At 30.1% G+C, this 19,981-nt stretch overlaps 1 protein-coding gene across 2 annotated transcripts in view; it reads right to left on the bottom strand.

Annotated features, from left to right (window-relative positions):
* Positions 1 to 19,981, bottom strand: part of LOC123010058 (acid sphingomyelinase-like phosphodiesterase 3b) — a 220,065-nt gene that overhangs the window by 178,909 nt on the left and 21,175 nt on the right. The window contains exon 1 of one of the 2 annotated variants that reach the window (XM_044406692.1): positions 2,802 to 2,995. The exons of the other annotated variant lie outside the window; for it this stretch is intronic. Within the exon in view, the coding sequence (XP_044262627.1) occupies positions 2,802 to 2,871 (70 nt within the window). The 5' untranslated portion in view covers positions 2,872 to 2,995. Of the gene's footprint in view, positions 1 to 2,801; positions 2,996 to 19,981 lie in introns of those variants that run through there. 2 annotated transcript variants of the gene reach the window in all.

Here is a 19,981-nt window from a genome sequence, read left to right as displayed (position 1 = left end):
ATTACGCCACCACATCTGTTCGATATTTGCTTGATTAAACTAAACGCTATTAGCCTTTATTTATCCTAATACGAAAATATGACCAAGAAAAAAAACTTAAATTAATAATTTTTAAGGTATGTGCAAGCATTTTAACAGGTAGGTAGTAAAGAAGTCAGAATAACTAAACTTGTCTTATCCGAATGGTTATAGTTTCTGAGATATACAAGAATAGAGAGTGCAACCAAAAAATTGTCAAAAAAATGCAATTTAAGCCAAGTTTGAATCTTTTGAGTACTTTATTACACAGTTTACATCTTTAGTAGTCGGGAACATTTGAGGTAAAGCTATTTTCAACAAAAAAATTGTTGCAAAATTTTTACCGTTCCATGATTTTTTTATATGGGGCCACTTTTTCTGTGCCATCATATTTGTTTACAATTTGAGTTAATAAAGCAAAAAGTTCCGCCTCAAATTTATTTTTTTATTAGACGAACAAATCCTCTGTATCTTAAAAACTATGAATATTCGGATAAGACAAGTTGAGTTATTTGGATTTCTTTTGAACTCAACTATTACCTCCTAAAATATTTGCACAAATTTAAAAATCCTTCTGTATAAGCAAAAATTATTATAATTGAGATATCTGATTCTAAAAGTCATAAAGTGGTAAACAATTACCATTTTTCGTTTTCTATTGCTCTGTATATGACATTAAACAACATTAGAAAACATTATTATTTACAAACGTCTACCAAAACGTCTGCTGTAAACAAGAGAAGCAACTCTCGTATTTGCAAAATACTTGACTACTTCTGATTTCTAATCAACGCAAATTAAAATACATGAACAAAATAGCTTAATGTGACTCTGACTCTGTTCTATGTCTTTATTTTGATACAAGTTCTAAATATGTCTTTTGTTTTGTGTTTTAAAGACTAAAAAAATACTGAAAAATAACAATTTTATTTTAAAGATGAAGCTACTAACTTTTTTTAATTATAAAAATGTTAAGGTGACCAACCGTCCTGATTTAGCCACGACATGTTTAGGTTTCTATTGACTTGTCCTGTCTTACGTTTATGTCCTTATTTGTCCCGATTTAAGGACCAATACACCTAAGTGAGATTTGAGATTTCCATTTGCAGCAAAAACAAAGTATCTTTCAAGTTTTCTTTTTGTCGTCATTTCAAATGTGCTCATTGTGAAAAAACTCAACTAAAAGTAGAAATACTTAAAATTGCTTATAATGACCAAACTAACTTTTAATTTGGCTTAAATATTTTTTTTAATGATTGTAGAGAATGAAAGAACTCTCAAAGCAATTCATGCCAAAAAAAATCAAATTAACACAATACATTAAATTAATATGTTAATTATTGCATTAGGGTCCAAAACCTGTTTTTTGTTTGTTATGTCAGTATTTTGCATCTTATGTGTATTTCTTATTAGTTATTACATTTAAGTGTTTGTACAGATACATATTTTTTTTGAGTTTTGGAATAAATTTATTAGAATTATTTCTAATAACGTCCTGATTTAACGTCCAAATTTTTTGAATTTGTTCACCTTAAAAAATGTTAATAAAAAACAACAAATTTTGAAATTCCCTTAAGTTTTGTAAGTTTAATCGATTTTTCAGTAACAATTTTTTTAGATTAAAAATTTGTCGATGTACGAAACAGTTTTAAAACTTTAACAATTACCAATGAAAAAAAATGACATTTTTTCAGAACATTAGGCTTGACGCACTATGTAAATAGAACCGGAAAACCGGTTTAGGTCACATAATGCCTTTTTCTCATGGTGCGTCCACTCTAGTTTCTTTGTCAAACAGATTTTGTAAAAAAACCTTTTATTTCTTAATATTAAATGTAAAATACATCAATTTAGTACCAAACTTTGATTCAAAATGTCATTCATTCTTTAAAATTCCAAACAATCTTTTTTTGAAATAAAAGTTTGATTTTTATTGAAATTGATTGTTGAAAACAATGAGAATGGTAGTAACTTGACAAAATGTAAAATAAATAAATGAGAAAGAAAAACACGATTAAACCCGTGAGTATAAAACCTGAGGTGACCACTTTGTGGTTGAAATGCGTCGTTTGTTTGAAATAAAAGTTTGGTGTGATGGGTATAATTGTGTCTTTGTTTATCGTTTCCATATCAAGAAGACCCAATAAGAAGTAAATAAATGATATAGAAATAAAAAAAACGCGAAAACTTAAAGCAAAATCAACATTTCTTTAAAAAAATGCAAAAGGAAAATATTTATTGTTTTAATGTAACTTTTTTATTTTATTTTAGAGTAAGTAAATAAAAAATTATTTATCTGGTCATAGAGATTATAAAATTTTGACGTTCTGATTACTAAATTTTCTTTAAGAATGGTGGCTTTGTCTTCAAAACGTCAGAAGTAAAACGTAATAAAACGAAGGTAAACATTAGAAAAAAATGTGTTCATAAAATGATAGCAAAGAAAGATTGCTAGCAAGCACGATACGAGAATAATAATGTTCCCTCCATTGATTACCTTAGAAAAAAATTCGTTATGAGTTAAAACAAATATCAGAGAAAACGTTTTCCAGTTTTTGATTTTCCTACAATTTGTGACTTGTATTTTATTTATATCGCTTTTTTATCATCCATTCCCTTATAGAAATGTGGATTTAGTCTCAAACTTCCAAAGAAGAAAATTTCAAACTTTTTTCATATCGAGTTAAAAAATCGCAAACTTTTATCACAGACACCGGACGCATTTTCGCATCTCCAGAAAAGCGGAAAATAAAACTTAGTTTTTTTATACTTGGTGTACGAACCTATTCTTTCGTAGCTTTCTCGTCCTGCAGCCACAACCACGATCAATCCTTGCAAAAAAACCCACCACATGGTCACAATTTCACACACCACACACTCTTCAAATATTTTGAGTTGGAGTGTTTTTAGTTCAAAACCACTCGCGTACTTGTCATTATTTGAGGTGTCGAACGTAAGAGGCGCGTTTTGGACGTCATCAGAGCGTCGCCGGCGTCGACTATCAACTGAGATCGGACGTCGGAATCATCGTCGAAACAAGCGTCGCGACGCCGCACTAGACGCGAACCAAATTTTAGCAATGATTTACTTACAGTTTCGTAATATTTTAATCAATTAGCGAAAAGTATCAAAATATATAACCCGGCGCACCCACCATTTTTACATCGGTTGTGTGCAAGTTGGTGGAGGCGCCGGGTTATAAAACTACCATATTTTATTTTTTATTTAGATAATTTTACTTTTGTGTAGCCACAGTACGGTTAGATGCAATATAAATGTAACTTAATTTAAAATGCTGGAGTGCAATGCAACCGAAATGAGCGAAGTCGTAGCGTTGCAGCTGTTATATTTTTCCGGACGCCATTCTACATATTATTGCACTGAAAAATGGAAACTATGGTAAATGCAAACTTATGATACGTCAAGGAAATTACGATGTTGTAAACCATTTCAAATATTATTGTCGAAATAATGATACACAAATAAATGTTAATGTAGCAGAAAATGTGGAGAACAGTGTCGAGTATTTCATAACATTGTATGAAAGTCGATTAAAAATTTTTAAAAAATTTCATTTTTTTTATTGAATTTTGAATTTTGAGATAGATTTTTTTTATTTTGCCGTAAGTACTTGCAATTTTCTCTGCGGTGCGATTTTTGAAAGACTATATTTTTTTACTATATTTTTCTGTACGTTTGTTTATTTAAAAATAAACCAAATATTTTAATATTTGGAATTCACAAAATATATTTTTTTAACCTTTAAAAAAGAACCTAGAAAAGATTTGCGACAGTTTAGTAATAGAAAAAATTGGTAATATATAATTTGTTAGCGAAGTTGATATTTTTTATAGTAAACAACTTAACAATTTTCCAATTTGTTGTTAGACAAAAAGAAATTACTACAAAATGTTTTCCTGAAACGTTTTGCAACAATTGGTTTTCGTAAATGAAAATAAATTATTCACCGGTATAAAGCTTGTTAAATAATTAAATGATTAAACTAATATTATACTAATATGTTTTATGATTAAATAATAACCGACTTTTGTTATTTTATTTAATAGTATATTATCTCACAAGTGCTCTAAACGCCACTTTAGATGTGAGTTTTATTAGGCACGAGTCAAACGCAGCGAACCCAGAATTTAATAAAACAAATGCCTAGAGAAGTTTATACACGTGTTACATACTATACTTTTTCTTCGACTACAAAAAAAATATTTAAATTAAAAATTAAAGTCACGGCTTATCGAGACTGTCGGCTGTTCCTTCTAAACTACACATTAAAAGTATTGGGAGTTCGAATAATCATATTTTTTTGATTTCCATAGCAACCTATGCGAAAACGTGTGGTTAGTAATAAATTTTCTAAACAAAAAGTCACCATAACTTGAAAATTATTAAATTTAGGTATACGGAATGTTAATACAGATCAATGCAGAATTAAATTCTCTTCTATTTAGTAAAATAAAAATTGGGGAGTATTTCATTTGGAAAAATTGAGTTATGGGTATTTGAAGTATTACAAAAGTAATCTTAAAATTATGGAATTTGTTAATTTTTTTTTCAAAATTTGAAAACAAGAGAAGAAAGATTTAAGCTTTCTCTTTCAAACCCCAAGAAAACGAATTGACGATTTTAAAAAATGGCAGAGCTACCAATTTTTAAATTGAAAGGTGCAGATCCAAATTTTTTTTAAAAACTCCAAATATTTCAAAAGCGGTTAAATTTAGGTATAGAAAAGGCTCATGAGAACTTTCTTAAAATAATCCGATTAATCCAAACACCCACTAAAATATATACTTATTCTGAATAAGTAATTAAATATGTATTTGTAGCAATAAATGAAGCTTTGATTATAAAATTATTAAAAATTTGCTTTGAATAAATACCGAAAGGTAAGCAAAATATTAAAACATAAATAAATATAACATAAAATTTTAACAATTTTATAATTTTTTTCAATTGTGTGTTACATATTATTATCATTTAATTTTATGGGCACTTTTTAATTTTTTCCGCACTTGAACATTAAATAACTTTCACAACTAAAAACGGTTAAAAAAAGTACAAATTTTTTGACATAATTGATAAAAAGATATTGCACTTTATTCTATTAAAATAAGGAAAAATTGTAATTATTTTTCAAATTTAATTAAAATTATAACTAATTATGATTTCTTATAATAATGTACTGTGTTTTTATTTGTTAATTTGTTAAAGCCATTAAATAAAGTTTTATACATTTAACGTTTTCAATTACATTAAAAAAATTTATTATTCATTTAATGGATGAAATTAAGAAAACAACTTAAATAATATCCTAGACTTAATTAAAAAAAGCGGGTAGAAAATTTTGGCAAATATTTTGTTTTCAATCAGCCTTATAATAAAATGTCTTTGAAATATAATAATAAAAATAACGTTCCAAATTAAGAAAGAAAAACAGTCCAGCCTTGAATACAATAAAAAGCTTTTTGGTTCTCTCTGGTCTATTAAGTTAATTGAAGGCCTTTCTCGCTGGATCGATGCCAGTTCAAATATTTACAAACATTTTTAAGCGAGTGTTCACAACGAGTTTTGTAATTGTTCCATGACATGTAAAAATGCATTAAATAATAACCAAATATACAAAAAAAAACACGTTTTGATGCATATAATTCACGATTCACTGCCACTTTCCAACACAGCTTAAAATATTTTATATTTTTCGAAAAATGGTAGGTATCTAATCTGGAACAAGGGTTATGACTGTTGTACGTCATAAAATCTCAGTAATGTGAAAGTTTGCGTGGGTTTTACTTTGCAAGTTTACCTCATACACGCCAAACCAACATCAACATGAAGTGTTCAAAAAGCTCGTTTAATTTTATTGATTCGTCGCAGGAAAAGTTTTGTAAAACTCGACAAACGAGTTGTTAAAATTCTCCTTGTAGCAAAATTGCTTTTTATCTATTCATCAGTCGCGACATTCGGTTGCGGGAAACAACACAACACTGAAAGAAGTAATTCATGAAGGATGTCTCTTTCAATATTGTAACGTCAAAAGCGGAAAAACGCGACGCAAACATCCATGCAATTGCGCCGTTGAAAAGAATTCCAATGAGAGTCGTTCGATTCTCTTAAATTTTTTTCTTACATGTATTGTATTTTCGGGTGCTTCAATCTATTTACACATATTTTCCATTTTGTTGATGGTAAGTGGCATTTCCGGTTTCAGCCGACCTTCCGACCTCAATATCCGTTCAATGTGATACTTACAGACCCTCGTCAGTTTCATTTTCACTTTATCATGAAAATCGTTCAACACTATAAATAATAGAATAAGCTTTGTAAACGGGATTAACACGTCCGGATGGGAATTGGGATGCAGTTGCTTTGGTTTACAGTGAAATTAGATAGTTCTTTACAGGGACTACCTTTGATGATTGTGTGGGAGGCTTTTGAATGCCATTTTAGGAGATATGTGCCAATAACAAAGTTGCCAGAAGCTAATTAGAGAAATTTATTAGACAGAGAGCATTCGAAGAGGTCTTTTGAAGTGATTTAATTTATTTTAGAAGCTGAATAGCTTACATCGGATGATTTTTACTATTCATAAGCCTTTGAGCTCATAGAGAAATGAATTTTATCGTTGATATTTATTTTGTTGTTCACAAGCTTAAAAACACGCTTCATAAAATATCAAAAAGCATTTGCAATGTTTCTGTAATTATTGGTCAATTTGGTTGTTTTTACTAAAAAACCTTGCACATTTTGTAAAAACTGTTAGTAGTAATATATTCTTTCTAATTATTGAATTTTTATTCATTGGAAATACAAAGAAGTTTAAATTTTTGTCAAACTATTTATTTGATTTGTGACTTAAATATAAAAAGTAGTTTATTGCTGTTAAATTCATCAAGCTTGAAATTAAATTAGGCAGTACTAAATTTTTTATAACGTTAAAGTTAACCAAAAATTAAACAAGTTTGTTTAATTTAGTGCAACAGATATTGATAAAAATATAGAGATGTTACTTAAAATCTTTTATTGAAACATTATTTCAAGTTAGTTTATTTCTAAGATGTATATAAATTTACTGCAACGCAACGTAAATAGGAAAAATTTATTAAAAATCTTTAACAATAAATGTTACAGTAGCTAAAAAATGCCAGAGGTGACTGTAAATATTTATGATTTTTGCCGTTGATAAAATTTTTAATTCATTGTTAAAATTATTAATTTCTTCCGTTAACGTCACAAAAGTGACCTCTTTTATTATTAAATGTTTCAAATAAAAATTTTACAGACATAAAGTAAAAATGCTATTTTTTTGCTTAATGACATTATTGACATTTATCAAAGTAGTTACTTTCTTGGCTCTTCCATTGCGTCAGCAATTTCTAAAGAGATTCATTGAACATCAACATTAAACATTTTGCACTACTAACTGTACTAGTTAAATTAATAAACACTTTCTAAAATCTTTCTAAAATAAAACACAAACTCCGATACTGACACGTGATGTAAGCGTTGTTATGATTTCATTACTTGCAAAGCATCATTCATTGCTTGTTAATTACAGTGCTAAAAATAACAGCAAAACGTGTGATTTTGATATTAAATTGCCTGTACCCATCCATTAAAAAGTTATAAAAATAATATTTATACGGTGAAATTTGGTATAACTCGCTTTATTTTCACCTGGGAAATCTCAGATTACTCTTTGTCCTCATATTTTTTACACCCTGTATATACAACAGAAAAAAGTAGAAAACAGTTATAATTAACCATAAAAACATTTTAACATTAGGCTATCTTAGAAACCATTATTAAATTAGAGTAAACTTTTCGTGTCTAAGAACCCAATTTCAAGTCATTTATGATCGTCTCAACTTTACGACGACACTAACTGTCAAAGTTTATTTCAATTTTTGGTCTTTTTTTGCAGATAAATTATCACAAATCATTACACATTATCACTACTTACGCATCCTTAATTTTCGAAGTCGTCGAAGCATTAATGACAACAAAAAAGTTTAAAAATGTTGCATTTTTTGTGATTAGGTTGATAATTAATAATTTTTAACAAATTTGATCTGAAATTAGACCACAACAACGGTAAAATGTAGTTTCAGAAAATGGTGGATGAGCCGGGATAGGCAGTAAAGTTATTCTTTATTTAAAGTGGCATAAGTTTATATTTTTATTTTATTATTTTTACACGGCAACATAAATATTATGCCCCCTAGCAACCAATTGTGTTAAGAATTGTTTTAACAACACTTGCTGAATACAGTAGAACCCATCTATAACGAGAATTTAAGGGGCCAACGTTAACAAAAAATTTCATCCCTAGAGAATCCCCATTTTTTTCTGCAAAGTGTTCTGCTTTTTCTTTTAACTTATAGGCACATTGGATTTGCGATTCACTTTGAACCAAGTAAGAACAGCTTTACCACTTTTAGCAGAATGTAATTTCTTCACTTTTGACGAAAATTCACTACTTAAACTCGTAATTTTGTCCCTGTTCTTTAAAATTGTGGCTAATGTAGAATTGGCTAAATTTTTCTCTTTGCAGATTCAGCTATTATTATTGATATTTTTTCTTTGATAGAAAATATTTTTCTTTTCGAAGACGACATATAAATACAGAAAGACAAAATGTTCTCAGCTTGAAAAGTTATTCAAGACTGAGAAAGTGAGAAAAATAAGACCATTAGCACGCAAAAACAACATTTCCAAAAAAAATTATAGTACACAATACGTAATGGAGACTCGCAAGATTTTGATTTTTTCTAGAGAACTCTCGTTATAATCGATCTGTTTCCGAAATTTCTCAGAATTTCTCACTATTACCGATCTTGGATAAAATAAAAGTTTTGTTGCATCCACTTCAGTTCCAAGAAAAATACTCGCTATAGCGGGAGAATTTTACATAGAGTAGTATACAAAAAGGCAAGGAACAGACGATTTACTCGTTATAGTCGATTTTTCGTTATAACCAAGACTCGTTATAGAGGAGTTCCACTGTATGTTGTAAAAGTAATTATTTATGTAAGATGGCGTATGTTTATATTTTTATCTTATCAACCAACCAATTGCGTTAAAAACGTTTAAACAACATTTGCGGATAAAAAAAGCATATCTTTTTAAAAATACAACTTAGTACTTCTATTATTTTAGACGAAAACAAAAATAGACCGTGACATATCAACTTTTTGTTGCTTTAGTATTGTAATTGCAATTTTTTTAACAATATTTTAAAAATAAAGATTATATTTTATTTTTAAATGTAGTAAAAAAATATTTTTCTAGTTTTTTTATATTTTATGTAATAAATTTTATAGGGATGTTTTTTGTTCATCAAATTAAATTATTCCAAAAATAATCAAAATTGACCACTACATTTATACTTTTAAAAATTTGTATTACAAACTACATAAAAAAAAAACATAAAAATGTTTTATAAAATAAATGCAAGTTGGATTGTAACCCATTTCTGCCTCTACAGGGTATTTCACACATACATTTTTCAAAATAATATTAGGTGATGTAACAATGTATAGGTTTCCTGTACATTTTTGTATTATCTCAACACAATAACGTTAATAAGAGCCAATTAATATGTGGGAAAAATTAATTAACACTCAAAAAGAAAATTGTATGTATGTGTCATGTATCAAGAGATTAAACAATTATTTTAATAACGAGAATGTGGATAATGTCAGAAGCAACAAAAAAAAGCTGAGAGCATCTTCATTGGAGGAATTTACAATGTTTATTCCAGAGATCAAAACTTTCTTCCCAACAAACTAAATTAATAAAAACACAAATAATAATAATAATGATAAATTTGTCAAAGAATTTGTCAAAATATCAGTTTTAATTTTAAGAATTGGTATCAGGGCGTATATTTATTTCAAAAAACACTCAAAAAATTCAATTCATTGTAATTCCAGTTTATTTAAAAAAATAAAATTGGTATTTCATTTATTTTGTTGTCGAGAAGATAAAATTCCAGACTATTAATCAAAAACGAGAGAATAAAGCGTCAATTTAATCCCTGTTGGTAGAAAAAATTATATTGATTGTTCTTACAAACCTAATGCAAATTGTTGACTTCATATTGTTGAAATTTCGATGTCGATTTCTAATTGTGTTCACAAGTTCTACGATTTGGAACAAAAATTAGTTTTTCAGCCACGAAAGGGTGTAATATTGCTCGTCGTCTAAAAGCACGTTTTTCCTCTTTATCTCCGTACCATCAAACAACTGTTTAGTTCCATTACTGCTGTTATATGTATCATGTGACGTATCTGCTGTCACTTCCAGTACAAAACTATTTGTAGTTCGTGTATTGGGCGAGTGTGGCGTCCGTCGAGCACGTATCTTGAATGTCTTCCGGGCTGGCAGTATCTGGTGCACGGTTCGATAATAACACGCATGAAGAATTTAATATCGATATAAGGTGGAGGCTTACGAGGGGCCAATATTGATACCGAAGCCCCCATGTTTTATTTATGGCATTAAATAGCCCGTAGACCGACGCTTTATTGTGCATGTGTCAATGTCGATGGTCGTATAATAGCAAACGGAAGGTCGCTGAGACGCCCAAATTAACTCACGACCTCAAATTTAGTGCATTGACGTGTCGTTAAATCAAGACTGCTTCTTATTTAATAAAGGACGATAATTTAGTGAGGAGACGGTAAAGCTTCCGCATATAAGGAAGTTTTATGGCGGGGAATATTGCACGAACGATCAAGGCTAAAGGACAAAAGGAATGCCAAATATTCGGGGGATAAGAAAAGGGGAAAGAAAACAAAAATGGAAATTTTTAATTTTGAAATTTGGAAGTGTCCAGGAACGGCTGGAATGCAGGCATTCAACAGGTTATGATCGGTTTAGAGGTAACAGGACAAGGACTCATAATACCAACCGACAAAAATTCCACAAAATTTATTAAGTAAATTAAACTACATAACACAGTTCAAAACCGGTCAAGCCTAACTATGGAATTCTAGAATTTAGAACAGAGTTAGTGAACCAATTTTTTTATAATAGCAAAAAATCATGCAAATGCTGTTTTAGTCAGTGGCGGCTCGTGACTCTTGAGTCAGGTGAGGCCATGAAAAAATAATTGCAAATGTTTCCATATCACCATTGAGGTAATCTGCCCAATTCCAAGAAGCAACGTGACATCTGCCTGTTTTTCCTCATTCTCATTAAATAAAATTTTGTTTAAATAAAAATGCTCTTGTAATGCTTCGGCGACGCGAAGTAGGTTTGTTTCAATTCCTGTCAAACCCATGCAATTTTTTAAATGTTCTTGGGATGCATCATGTAAGTTTACTCCACGTGAATTTTTTTTTAAACTTTTAAAACCTTCGCCCGATCTCCACACATTTTTTACATTGCCGATCAACAGGCACGGATAACAAAATAAACTTTTCATAAAAACGCTACCACATAACCAAGTATGACATGCGTACCAGGAACTCTGAAAAGATCGTGTATGTCAACCTGAAGTTGTGATTATACACAATCGTGGAGTTGTCGTCCAGAATTTGTCGTTTCTTTATCTAAATACGCCGAAAAAATTATGGCCAAACTATTAGACCTAGAGCAAAAAGCTCAACACCATCGTAATTAGCGTAAAAAAATCTATCGATTGATGCTAAAGGCAAGTCAATATCTCGCAAAAGGATTTTGAATTTTTAAACGCCGATTACGGCGAAACTAGAGGAGATAGCGCAAAATGCTTCGAGAATTCGTAATCAGCGCGTCAAAATCTATCGTATAAAACAGGTTTAAATTGAATCTGAGACATGTTCAAAAACACTAATTTTTAAGGGTGTTAACAACTTTTTAGTTTTTTTATTTTCTAAACTGCGGAAAAAACTGTGCCTCAATGGATATAAATAATATTTTGATCTAAACTTATGTAAAATGTTTCGGGGAATCGATTGGCGACAAGAAAACTGCAAAACTATAGTTTTGAAGTTATAGTCGGATTTATATTTTTGAAATTTTAAACTTTATCAGAAATTTTCTCAATAACTATTTATCGTAGAACACTGATCTTTTTTGTATAATAGAAAATTAAATTTTCTTTCCCACGGTATGGCTTGTTCCAAATCTGGTGGCGAACTGACGTTGTCCAAAATGACTGAATTTTGACACTAAACATATGTTTACTATTAAAAAAAATATTGTTCATAGGCGTCGTATGAAATAATATTTCAAAACCTTTAAAAATATATAATAAGTAGGTACTCGTACATAAGATGAAGATGATGAACAAATTATTAAATTGTTAACGCATGAAAAGAATTTTCAAAAATGATATTCCTAACAATTCTTGTTTTCAAAATTTTTATTTTTAGAGAAAAAAAGTACGTCCATGTATTTTTTTATCTTAACCAAGTGGGCGCACTCCAAGTGTCTTTTCTGTCACTGTCAGTTCGACAACAGATATGGAATAAGATCTACCAAATATAAGAGGTTATCACCAATAAGTCCGAAGTTATTGGCAATAGACCGCTCTGGGTGCCAAAAATCGACCAAAATCTCGATAAAAATCCAAAAAAATTTTAACCTTAAAATTCTTCCATATAACGTTTTTTTACATTACCAGAGGTCTTAAAAACTCAAAAAAGTGCATAAAACGTTATTGGGTCAAGTTTAAAAGATTACGAATTTTTTGAGTTTATGAAGGTGAGCGGTAGTCAAAACGTAAAAATAGTCAATTTACCTTATTATAATTAGAATGTTTGCATTTTAATGTAAAGTATGAAAGTGGCAACATTAGTCCCCAAAGAGTTGATTCACACACTTTGGAATTTTTTTCCCGAGATTTATCTCTTTCTTTTCGGTCGTGCTTCCCCGAAAGATGTTCGTCTGCGTAGCTCCTAGATATATGGCGTCTATCTTTTTGTGCGCTCGTATATGGCGCACACTACATCAGTGAAATTATAAAGCCACTGACGGTTGACACGAAACGATATTTTCACAAGGGAATGAATTATGGATTTAATAAACAAACCATAAATAAAACTCGTTTTAATATATTACGACACGGGTAAACACGGAACGTTTCCATTTCGAAGTCTTATTTGTCATGATGGGAGGAGGTTTGGCAGCATTTATCACTCGTTTAAACAAAAATTAGTCGCGTGTTTGGAATCAATCAGCGGGAATTAAGACGTCTAATGCGCAACACGTGCATCCGAAGTGCACCAAAGAGAGATCAGATTGTGGATTGGGGTTGGGATTATACGATGAGAGCTTTCCGAAAGCCCGAGCTTGTTATTTAAGCACAACGTATTAAAAGTTATGGCTCCCGTGATGTCGTATATTATATTACACTTCGCGACACTTTGGCACTCTACCATGCTAAAGACCGGAACGGACGCCCCAGGGAATACATCACTCCAGTCTTATCGAAAGCACTATTTCTAATATTTATGTAGGCGGAGAGTAAAAACAGGCGACAAACCTTTGTCTTCGGTTCCTGGAACACCACCCACAAAACACAATCCAAAAGTCACCTCACCCAAGATATATTTCTTCTTAACTGTTTTAAGCATTAACTTTATTTCTAGACTTTTAATGCATTATTTCACTTCAAGTTTGCCCAATCAATATCTGTGTTATGCAGTAAAATTTCCGTTATTTGAGATAGTTTTTGAAAAAAAATAGCAACTCGAATTTGTTTTTCTATTTTTTTGCAACTTTTTTTTCTTATTTTTGTTTATATTTTCTCTATATATTAGATACCTCTTTCTGTTTTTTTTTTTTTCATTTTTAACTTTTACCACTTTTATCGACTTTGAATAATTTTTCTTCCTTGTTATATACAGGCTGTATTATGAAAAACGCCCCCAAGCCATAACTCCATTATTTTTAAAGTTATGATAATACTTCTTAGAACAAAGGTGAACATTTTTTGTCATCTATCGTTTAGGATAGATGCTAAATTAATGCTGTTTTCTGTTTCACCGGAAATCACATCAACTTAATTTTTTTTAATGGAACATCCTGTATATTTTACCACTTTTGGATTCTTTGTTTAATTGTCTTTTAACAAGTTTTAGTATCATATGTCTAAAACTAACTGTTCGTGAGATATTCACCAAATAATGTATTTATTAAAGTAGGCAGTGGAAAACAATAATATCAAGTAATGTTGACAAATATTATTTCTTTCCATTTTCTCTTCCTTTTTTATACTTTTTAATGTTAATCATGGATGATAATGTGTTAACAGACATATTTTGAATAAAATAAAAATTGTGGGAGAGCACTACGCTTTTACACTGGGTGATTTCTGATGAGAGACGTTCCAAATCGTCGAAAATTTAAGCGACTTAAAGAAAATTTGAGGATGTTTTGGGCTTATAGAAAACCCAAATTAAAACATCTCCAATTGCAAGAACATAAATTTAAGAAATTGCAAGTAACGTTGGCTTATCGCACGAAACTGTTCTAATTTGGGTTTTCTAAAAACCCCAAACATCCTCACATTTTCTTCAGGTCGACGAATTGGAACTTCTCTTAAACCGCCCGGTGTAAAGGCGTTGTGGTCTCCAACTATTTTTATTGCTTTCAAAATATTCTTGAATCATGTCTGTTAACACATTATCACCAGAACACCAAAAAGTATAAAAATAATAAGAGAAAATACAAAGTAATAATATTTGTCAACATTACTTAATATTATTGTGTTCCACTGCCTACTTTAATAAATTTGTAATTGACTCATATCTCACGAGCGGTTGGTTTTAGGCCATGGTACTAAAACTTGTTAAAACACAATTAAACAAAGAATCCAAAAGTGGTAAAATATACAGGGTGTTCCATTAGAAAAAAAAAGTTGATGTCATTTCCGGTGAAACAGAAAACAGCATTAATTTAGCATCTATCCAAAACGATAGATGACAAAAAATATTCAACTTTGTTCTAAGAAGTATTGTCATAACTTTAAAAATAACGGAGTTATGGCTTGGGGCGTTTTTCATAATACAGCCTGTATAAACTTAGGGAATGATAGTTCTTGCTCAATAATAACGAATAATGAAAAAAATTGTAGTACCTACTTAAAAATTTTTTACTTACTGAAATTTTGCGTCATAAAAACACAATTTAACTATTAAGTTTTAAATAATACCACCGTCTCCTTAATGAAATTGATATCATGAGGTTGAACCCTTTAAGCTAAAAAATTGGATTTGTCAAAAATTTTCCCCAGATTAAAGCGCCAACGGGAATCAGTTGAACTCAAAAAATGCCCAGGCGAGTAATAAAGGATTATTTCATTTCTATCGAGACGGCGATGATTAGCATTATTTTGATCAAGATCGGAATAGTGACAGACGCTTAAATTAAGAAAGTCGATGTCGAGCTTGACCAAACTAATGGTAATCTTGGTATTATTTAAAATTTAATAATTAAATAATTTTTCATGACGCAATATTTTAATAACTAAAAAACTTTTACTATACATTTTTTTCAATATTCGTTCGTTATTATTGAGCAAGAACAAACTTTCCCTGAATTTATGTGTATAAGTAAAGACTCACCCTGTATAACGTCAGAAATCTCTTCTTCAATATACATTTTTGTATATAGAATATTTGTTCTATTTTATTATTTATGCTAAATTTTGTTTTATTCTTATCTTTACTTTTTTGTTTTTAATTATTTAATTTTTTTTGATTTTGTTTTAAATATTTTTGACGTCGCTTTGTTTTACTTACATTTTACTATTTCTTTTGAATATATTTTGAATTTTTTATGTACGGTTTCGACATGACTATTTCTTAAAAAAACATGATATCAAAATGTTTTGCTTTGTTAAATTATCTTTTTCTCACTTTCTTTTTTTTCTGCTTGATAATCTTCAATTTCTCTTATATAATATAGAGCGGTTCATAACTCAGAGAAAAATGACAAGGAAGATAAAATACCAAGAACATAAAAAAATGTTGATTTTTGACCTTATTTATGTCTATTTATTGTTACGAGTACCGATAAATTTATATATGTTTATTCATAATCATTTAATAAAAGAACAAAAACTTTGCCAACAGTAACATTAAACGTAATTACAATTTAGGAAACAGCTACACTGTTTCCTCTTCTAAGCAAAAAAACATGTAAAATTATTATGCCAACAGAAATAGATAAGGTCAAACTGCAATATTTAAATCCCCATAAATTCGAAATTCTTATAGATAGAATTTTTTAACATTTTTCCTAGTCCGGTCAAAATAAACATTTTAAATAACTAAAATTCCGACAGAGCTAAATTTTGGTGGAGATATTGAGTACACCATTAGGAATAAAGTGTCAAAAGTCCCCATCGATCCCATGTGTGCTAATAAAGTTATTCGGGGTCAAAGGTCGAAATTTGACGTTTTTTAGGTTTTTTTCGAAAACGGTAAGTTTTATGAAAAAAGTAGCTCAGACAAAAAATATAGATCTTGAAATTATCTACAAAATGGTCCTTATACTTTTTTTCTAACAATCACCATTCCTGAAATATCACGATTCTAAAAGTTGAAGGAGTCACGTTCTACATGGTATGCACATACAGAGTGCGTCAGAACTCCCGCTTCAAAGACAAATGTAGGGTAAGGTACCACAAACATAGAAAAAATTAAAAAAAAAATCTATCTATAAAAGTTTCAAAGTTATGAGAGTTTAAATTTTGCACTTTGACTCTATTTATTTCTGTAGGGAAAATAATTAAGGTACAAAAATTTTGTCAATAAAAGCTACAAATAACATTAAACAGAGTTACAACTTAGGATACAGCTTCTTTGTTTCCTTTTCTAATAGCCTGTAGCAAAAAAACYTGGAAAATWATTTATCCTARAGAAATKAATAAGAGTCAAAGTGCAAAATTTAAACTCTCATAACTTCGAAATTTTTATAGATAGAATTTTTTTTAATTTTTTTTTATGTTCCTGGTACCTTACCCTACATGGCATTTGTCTTTGGGGCGCGAGTTCTGGCGCACTCTGTATGTGCATATGATGTAGAACGTTACTCCTTCAACTTTTAAAATCGCGATATCTCAGGAATGGTGATTCTTGGAAAAAAAGTATAAAGATCATTTTGTAGATAATTTTAAGATCTATAATTTTCGTCTGAGCTACTTTTTTGATAAAACTTTGCCGTTTTCGAAAAAAATCTAAAAAACGTCAAATATTGACCTTTGTCCCCGAATAACTTTTTTAGCACACATGGGATCGATGGGGACTTTTGACACTTTATTTCTAATGGTATACCCAAGGTCTCCACCAAAATTTAGCTCTGTCGGAATTTTCCTTATTTGACCACTATTTTTATGACTAATTTGACCGGACTATCCATGTTCCTGATGATATCTTATCTTACTTGGTATTTTTCTCTGTAGCGCGAGTCCTGAAAAACACTGTCTTTATTTGTTTTTTTAATGTTTTTGCTTTTTAGTGTTCTTATGAATTTTATTTTATTTTCATAGAGTGTTAAGTTGATATTCTTAATTCCTGTAATTATTACAACTAAATGTCAAAACATTGTATAATAGAATCAGATTTTTCTTGAAAAATTTTGAAAAGATTTTATAAAACAACGACAATATTCATCTTAAAAAAAGTTTTTAACATTAAAAAATACATGACTAATGTGACGTAAGCTTTGATTAAAACTGCTTTTTTTCTTCGTTTTGGCATAAGTGTTATAGGAGACGTATAAAAACGTGGAAGGACATAAACTATTTAAAAGAGCTATTTATAAAAATTTCGTTAATAAAATAATAATTTGTGCTGTTATGTAAATATTGCCAGCTTTACAGGACTTTGTTTCCTCTTTTGGTTAATTCTTTTATTGAAAGTATCTCAACTTGTTGAAAAAAACTCCCTTAAGTCTTCTTTTAATTTAGTTATTGGTCAGGTTTAAATCTTCTGCAGAAAATATTACAAAAGCAAAAGATTATGTATAAGGAATTAGATTTTGATGACTTGTCAGACTATCTCTTAAGTAGGGATAAAGGACATCCAACTGAGTTAAAAGTTCCCATGATAAAAAATTGTTTGAACTTTTTTACACGAGATATAGCTCTTCAAAGGTTAGATTTTTAGGTTAAGTTTTTACCGACTAGATCATGCATTCTTGAATTAAATCACACGACTTTCCTTATTCTACTTATTTGGAATAAAAAATTGCGTTAGTGCCAACTGCCGGATTACACGCGAAATAGATCAAAGTTGTCGCGGGTTCGAGTCTGGGGTGCATTTTTTTTTTTTAGTTCGGTACCCATTATTATTATTATTTTATCACCTTTTACTGTTTCATAAGGTATATTTCATGATTCGAAATAATTTGTATCCCCATGAATTTATTGTATCTTCAACGTATAATTTTGCGGCCGCTTTACGGTCGACTTTTGGTCTTTGCGGTCGAACGGTGCGACCGATTTTTACCAATTGCTTTGTGCTACCTCCCCTTGCTACGAGCAACTTACACACCAAATTTCAAGTTTCTAGCTCTTATAGTTCTCGAGATAGGTATGCTGTTTACAGACAGACACACACACACACATACACAGACACATACACGACCCAATATCCCAAACCAACTTTTTTGGTATCTTGAAGGTACAATTCGTCTAGAAATGTAAAAATCTGGGTAGGTCAAATTTTAGCCCATTACCTACAATACTTTCCTTGTAGGATAATGAAAGTAAAATCACCAATTTGGGTCTTATGGTGTACAAATCATTAAACAAACTATCAAATTCAACAATAAATTAAATATGACCACATCGGAAGCAAAAGAGCTAAGATACGATAATATGAAAATTGTCATTTTTGTCAATTCTGTTTTTTTTTCTAAGACTATTTCATTCATTTACATTTCGGCCAATAGCATCTCGTCATTCAACAATGAGTCAAAAATTTCAATCGGTAAAATTGATGAAAGCAAAATTTTATCGCCTTCACCTCATATTTAGAACCAATGAGTGAAAGATATTTACGAACAAAATCGAAACCAAGCCAGTTTTCAAGTGATAAAATTTTACCCCATGGTAACAGTCTAAACAACTTTTGTCGTTTTAAATATTTTGACAGTTATTTCATTTAATTTGAAAAATGAATGAAAACACGCGATTTGGGACATTACACTTGCAAGTTCAATAAGTGTTCCCCAAAATAGATGAAGACGAAGGCTTGTATATGGAAGCAATTCTCTCAGTTCTGCGAAGAAAGAAATTATGAGGTTACTGCCGATACTCCAATAGATCGTCTAGCAGAAATTTTACAAGACTGGGCGTTTAGAGAGCTTACGAGGTACCTCATCAACAATACAATCAGAAACTCATGAAACGTCTGTCAGAAGTGAAAATAACGACATTTCCAGCAAAATTGTTTATAATAATTGTACATTTAATATTTAGAATAAATAGTTGTAGACTTGAATGTGTAGTTTTATTCATGAAATAGTCCTCCGAATACCATTCGTGGTAAAATTTGGTCTGGCAAAATTTTTCGATTGACTTACTCGAGTTTTTGTTGCCAAATTAGCTCGTGACATTGTTCAAAAACCTCTCGTCTGCAACTCGAGGTTTTTCTAACAATGTCACTCGATAAATTGCTATGCAACAAACTCTCGTACAATCTAAAAATTTTGCCGACAAAATTTTACCACTTATGATATTACTACAGAAAAAAACAATGCTTGAAAAAAATTGCATTCATTTTTATGCTTAGCTGAGAATCTTCTATCACCATTCGAGTGTTGGTCCGACACTTTTGAATCACCCGGAATGTATACGAGTTTTCCTTTAATTTTTCTTTTAAAAGATAACTGATAAATTATTAGGTAAAATCCCTACATACACAATTTATTTCAACCAAAAAAAAAGATTTTTTTATCCCACATGTTAAGAAAAAACCGTCAAAAACCCATTATTTTCGAAAAATTTGCG

The sequence above is a fragment of the Tribolium madens genome, unplaced genomic scaffold (genome assembly GCF_015345945.1).
Source record: "Tribolium madens isolate multiple individuals breed KSU strain unplaced genomic scaffold, Tmad_KSU_1.1 Scaffold_7;HRSCAF=85;Tcas5.2_LG10, whole genome shotgun sequence".
Lineage (NCBI taxonomy): Eukaryota > Metazoa > Arthropoda > Insecta > Coleoptera > Tenebrionidae > Tribolium > Tribolium madens.
Note: the sequence above shows the minus strand (reverse complement) of the source record. Positions and strands in the feature narration are given on the sequence as shown.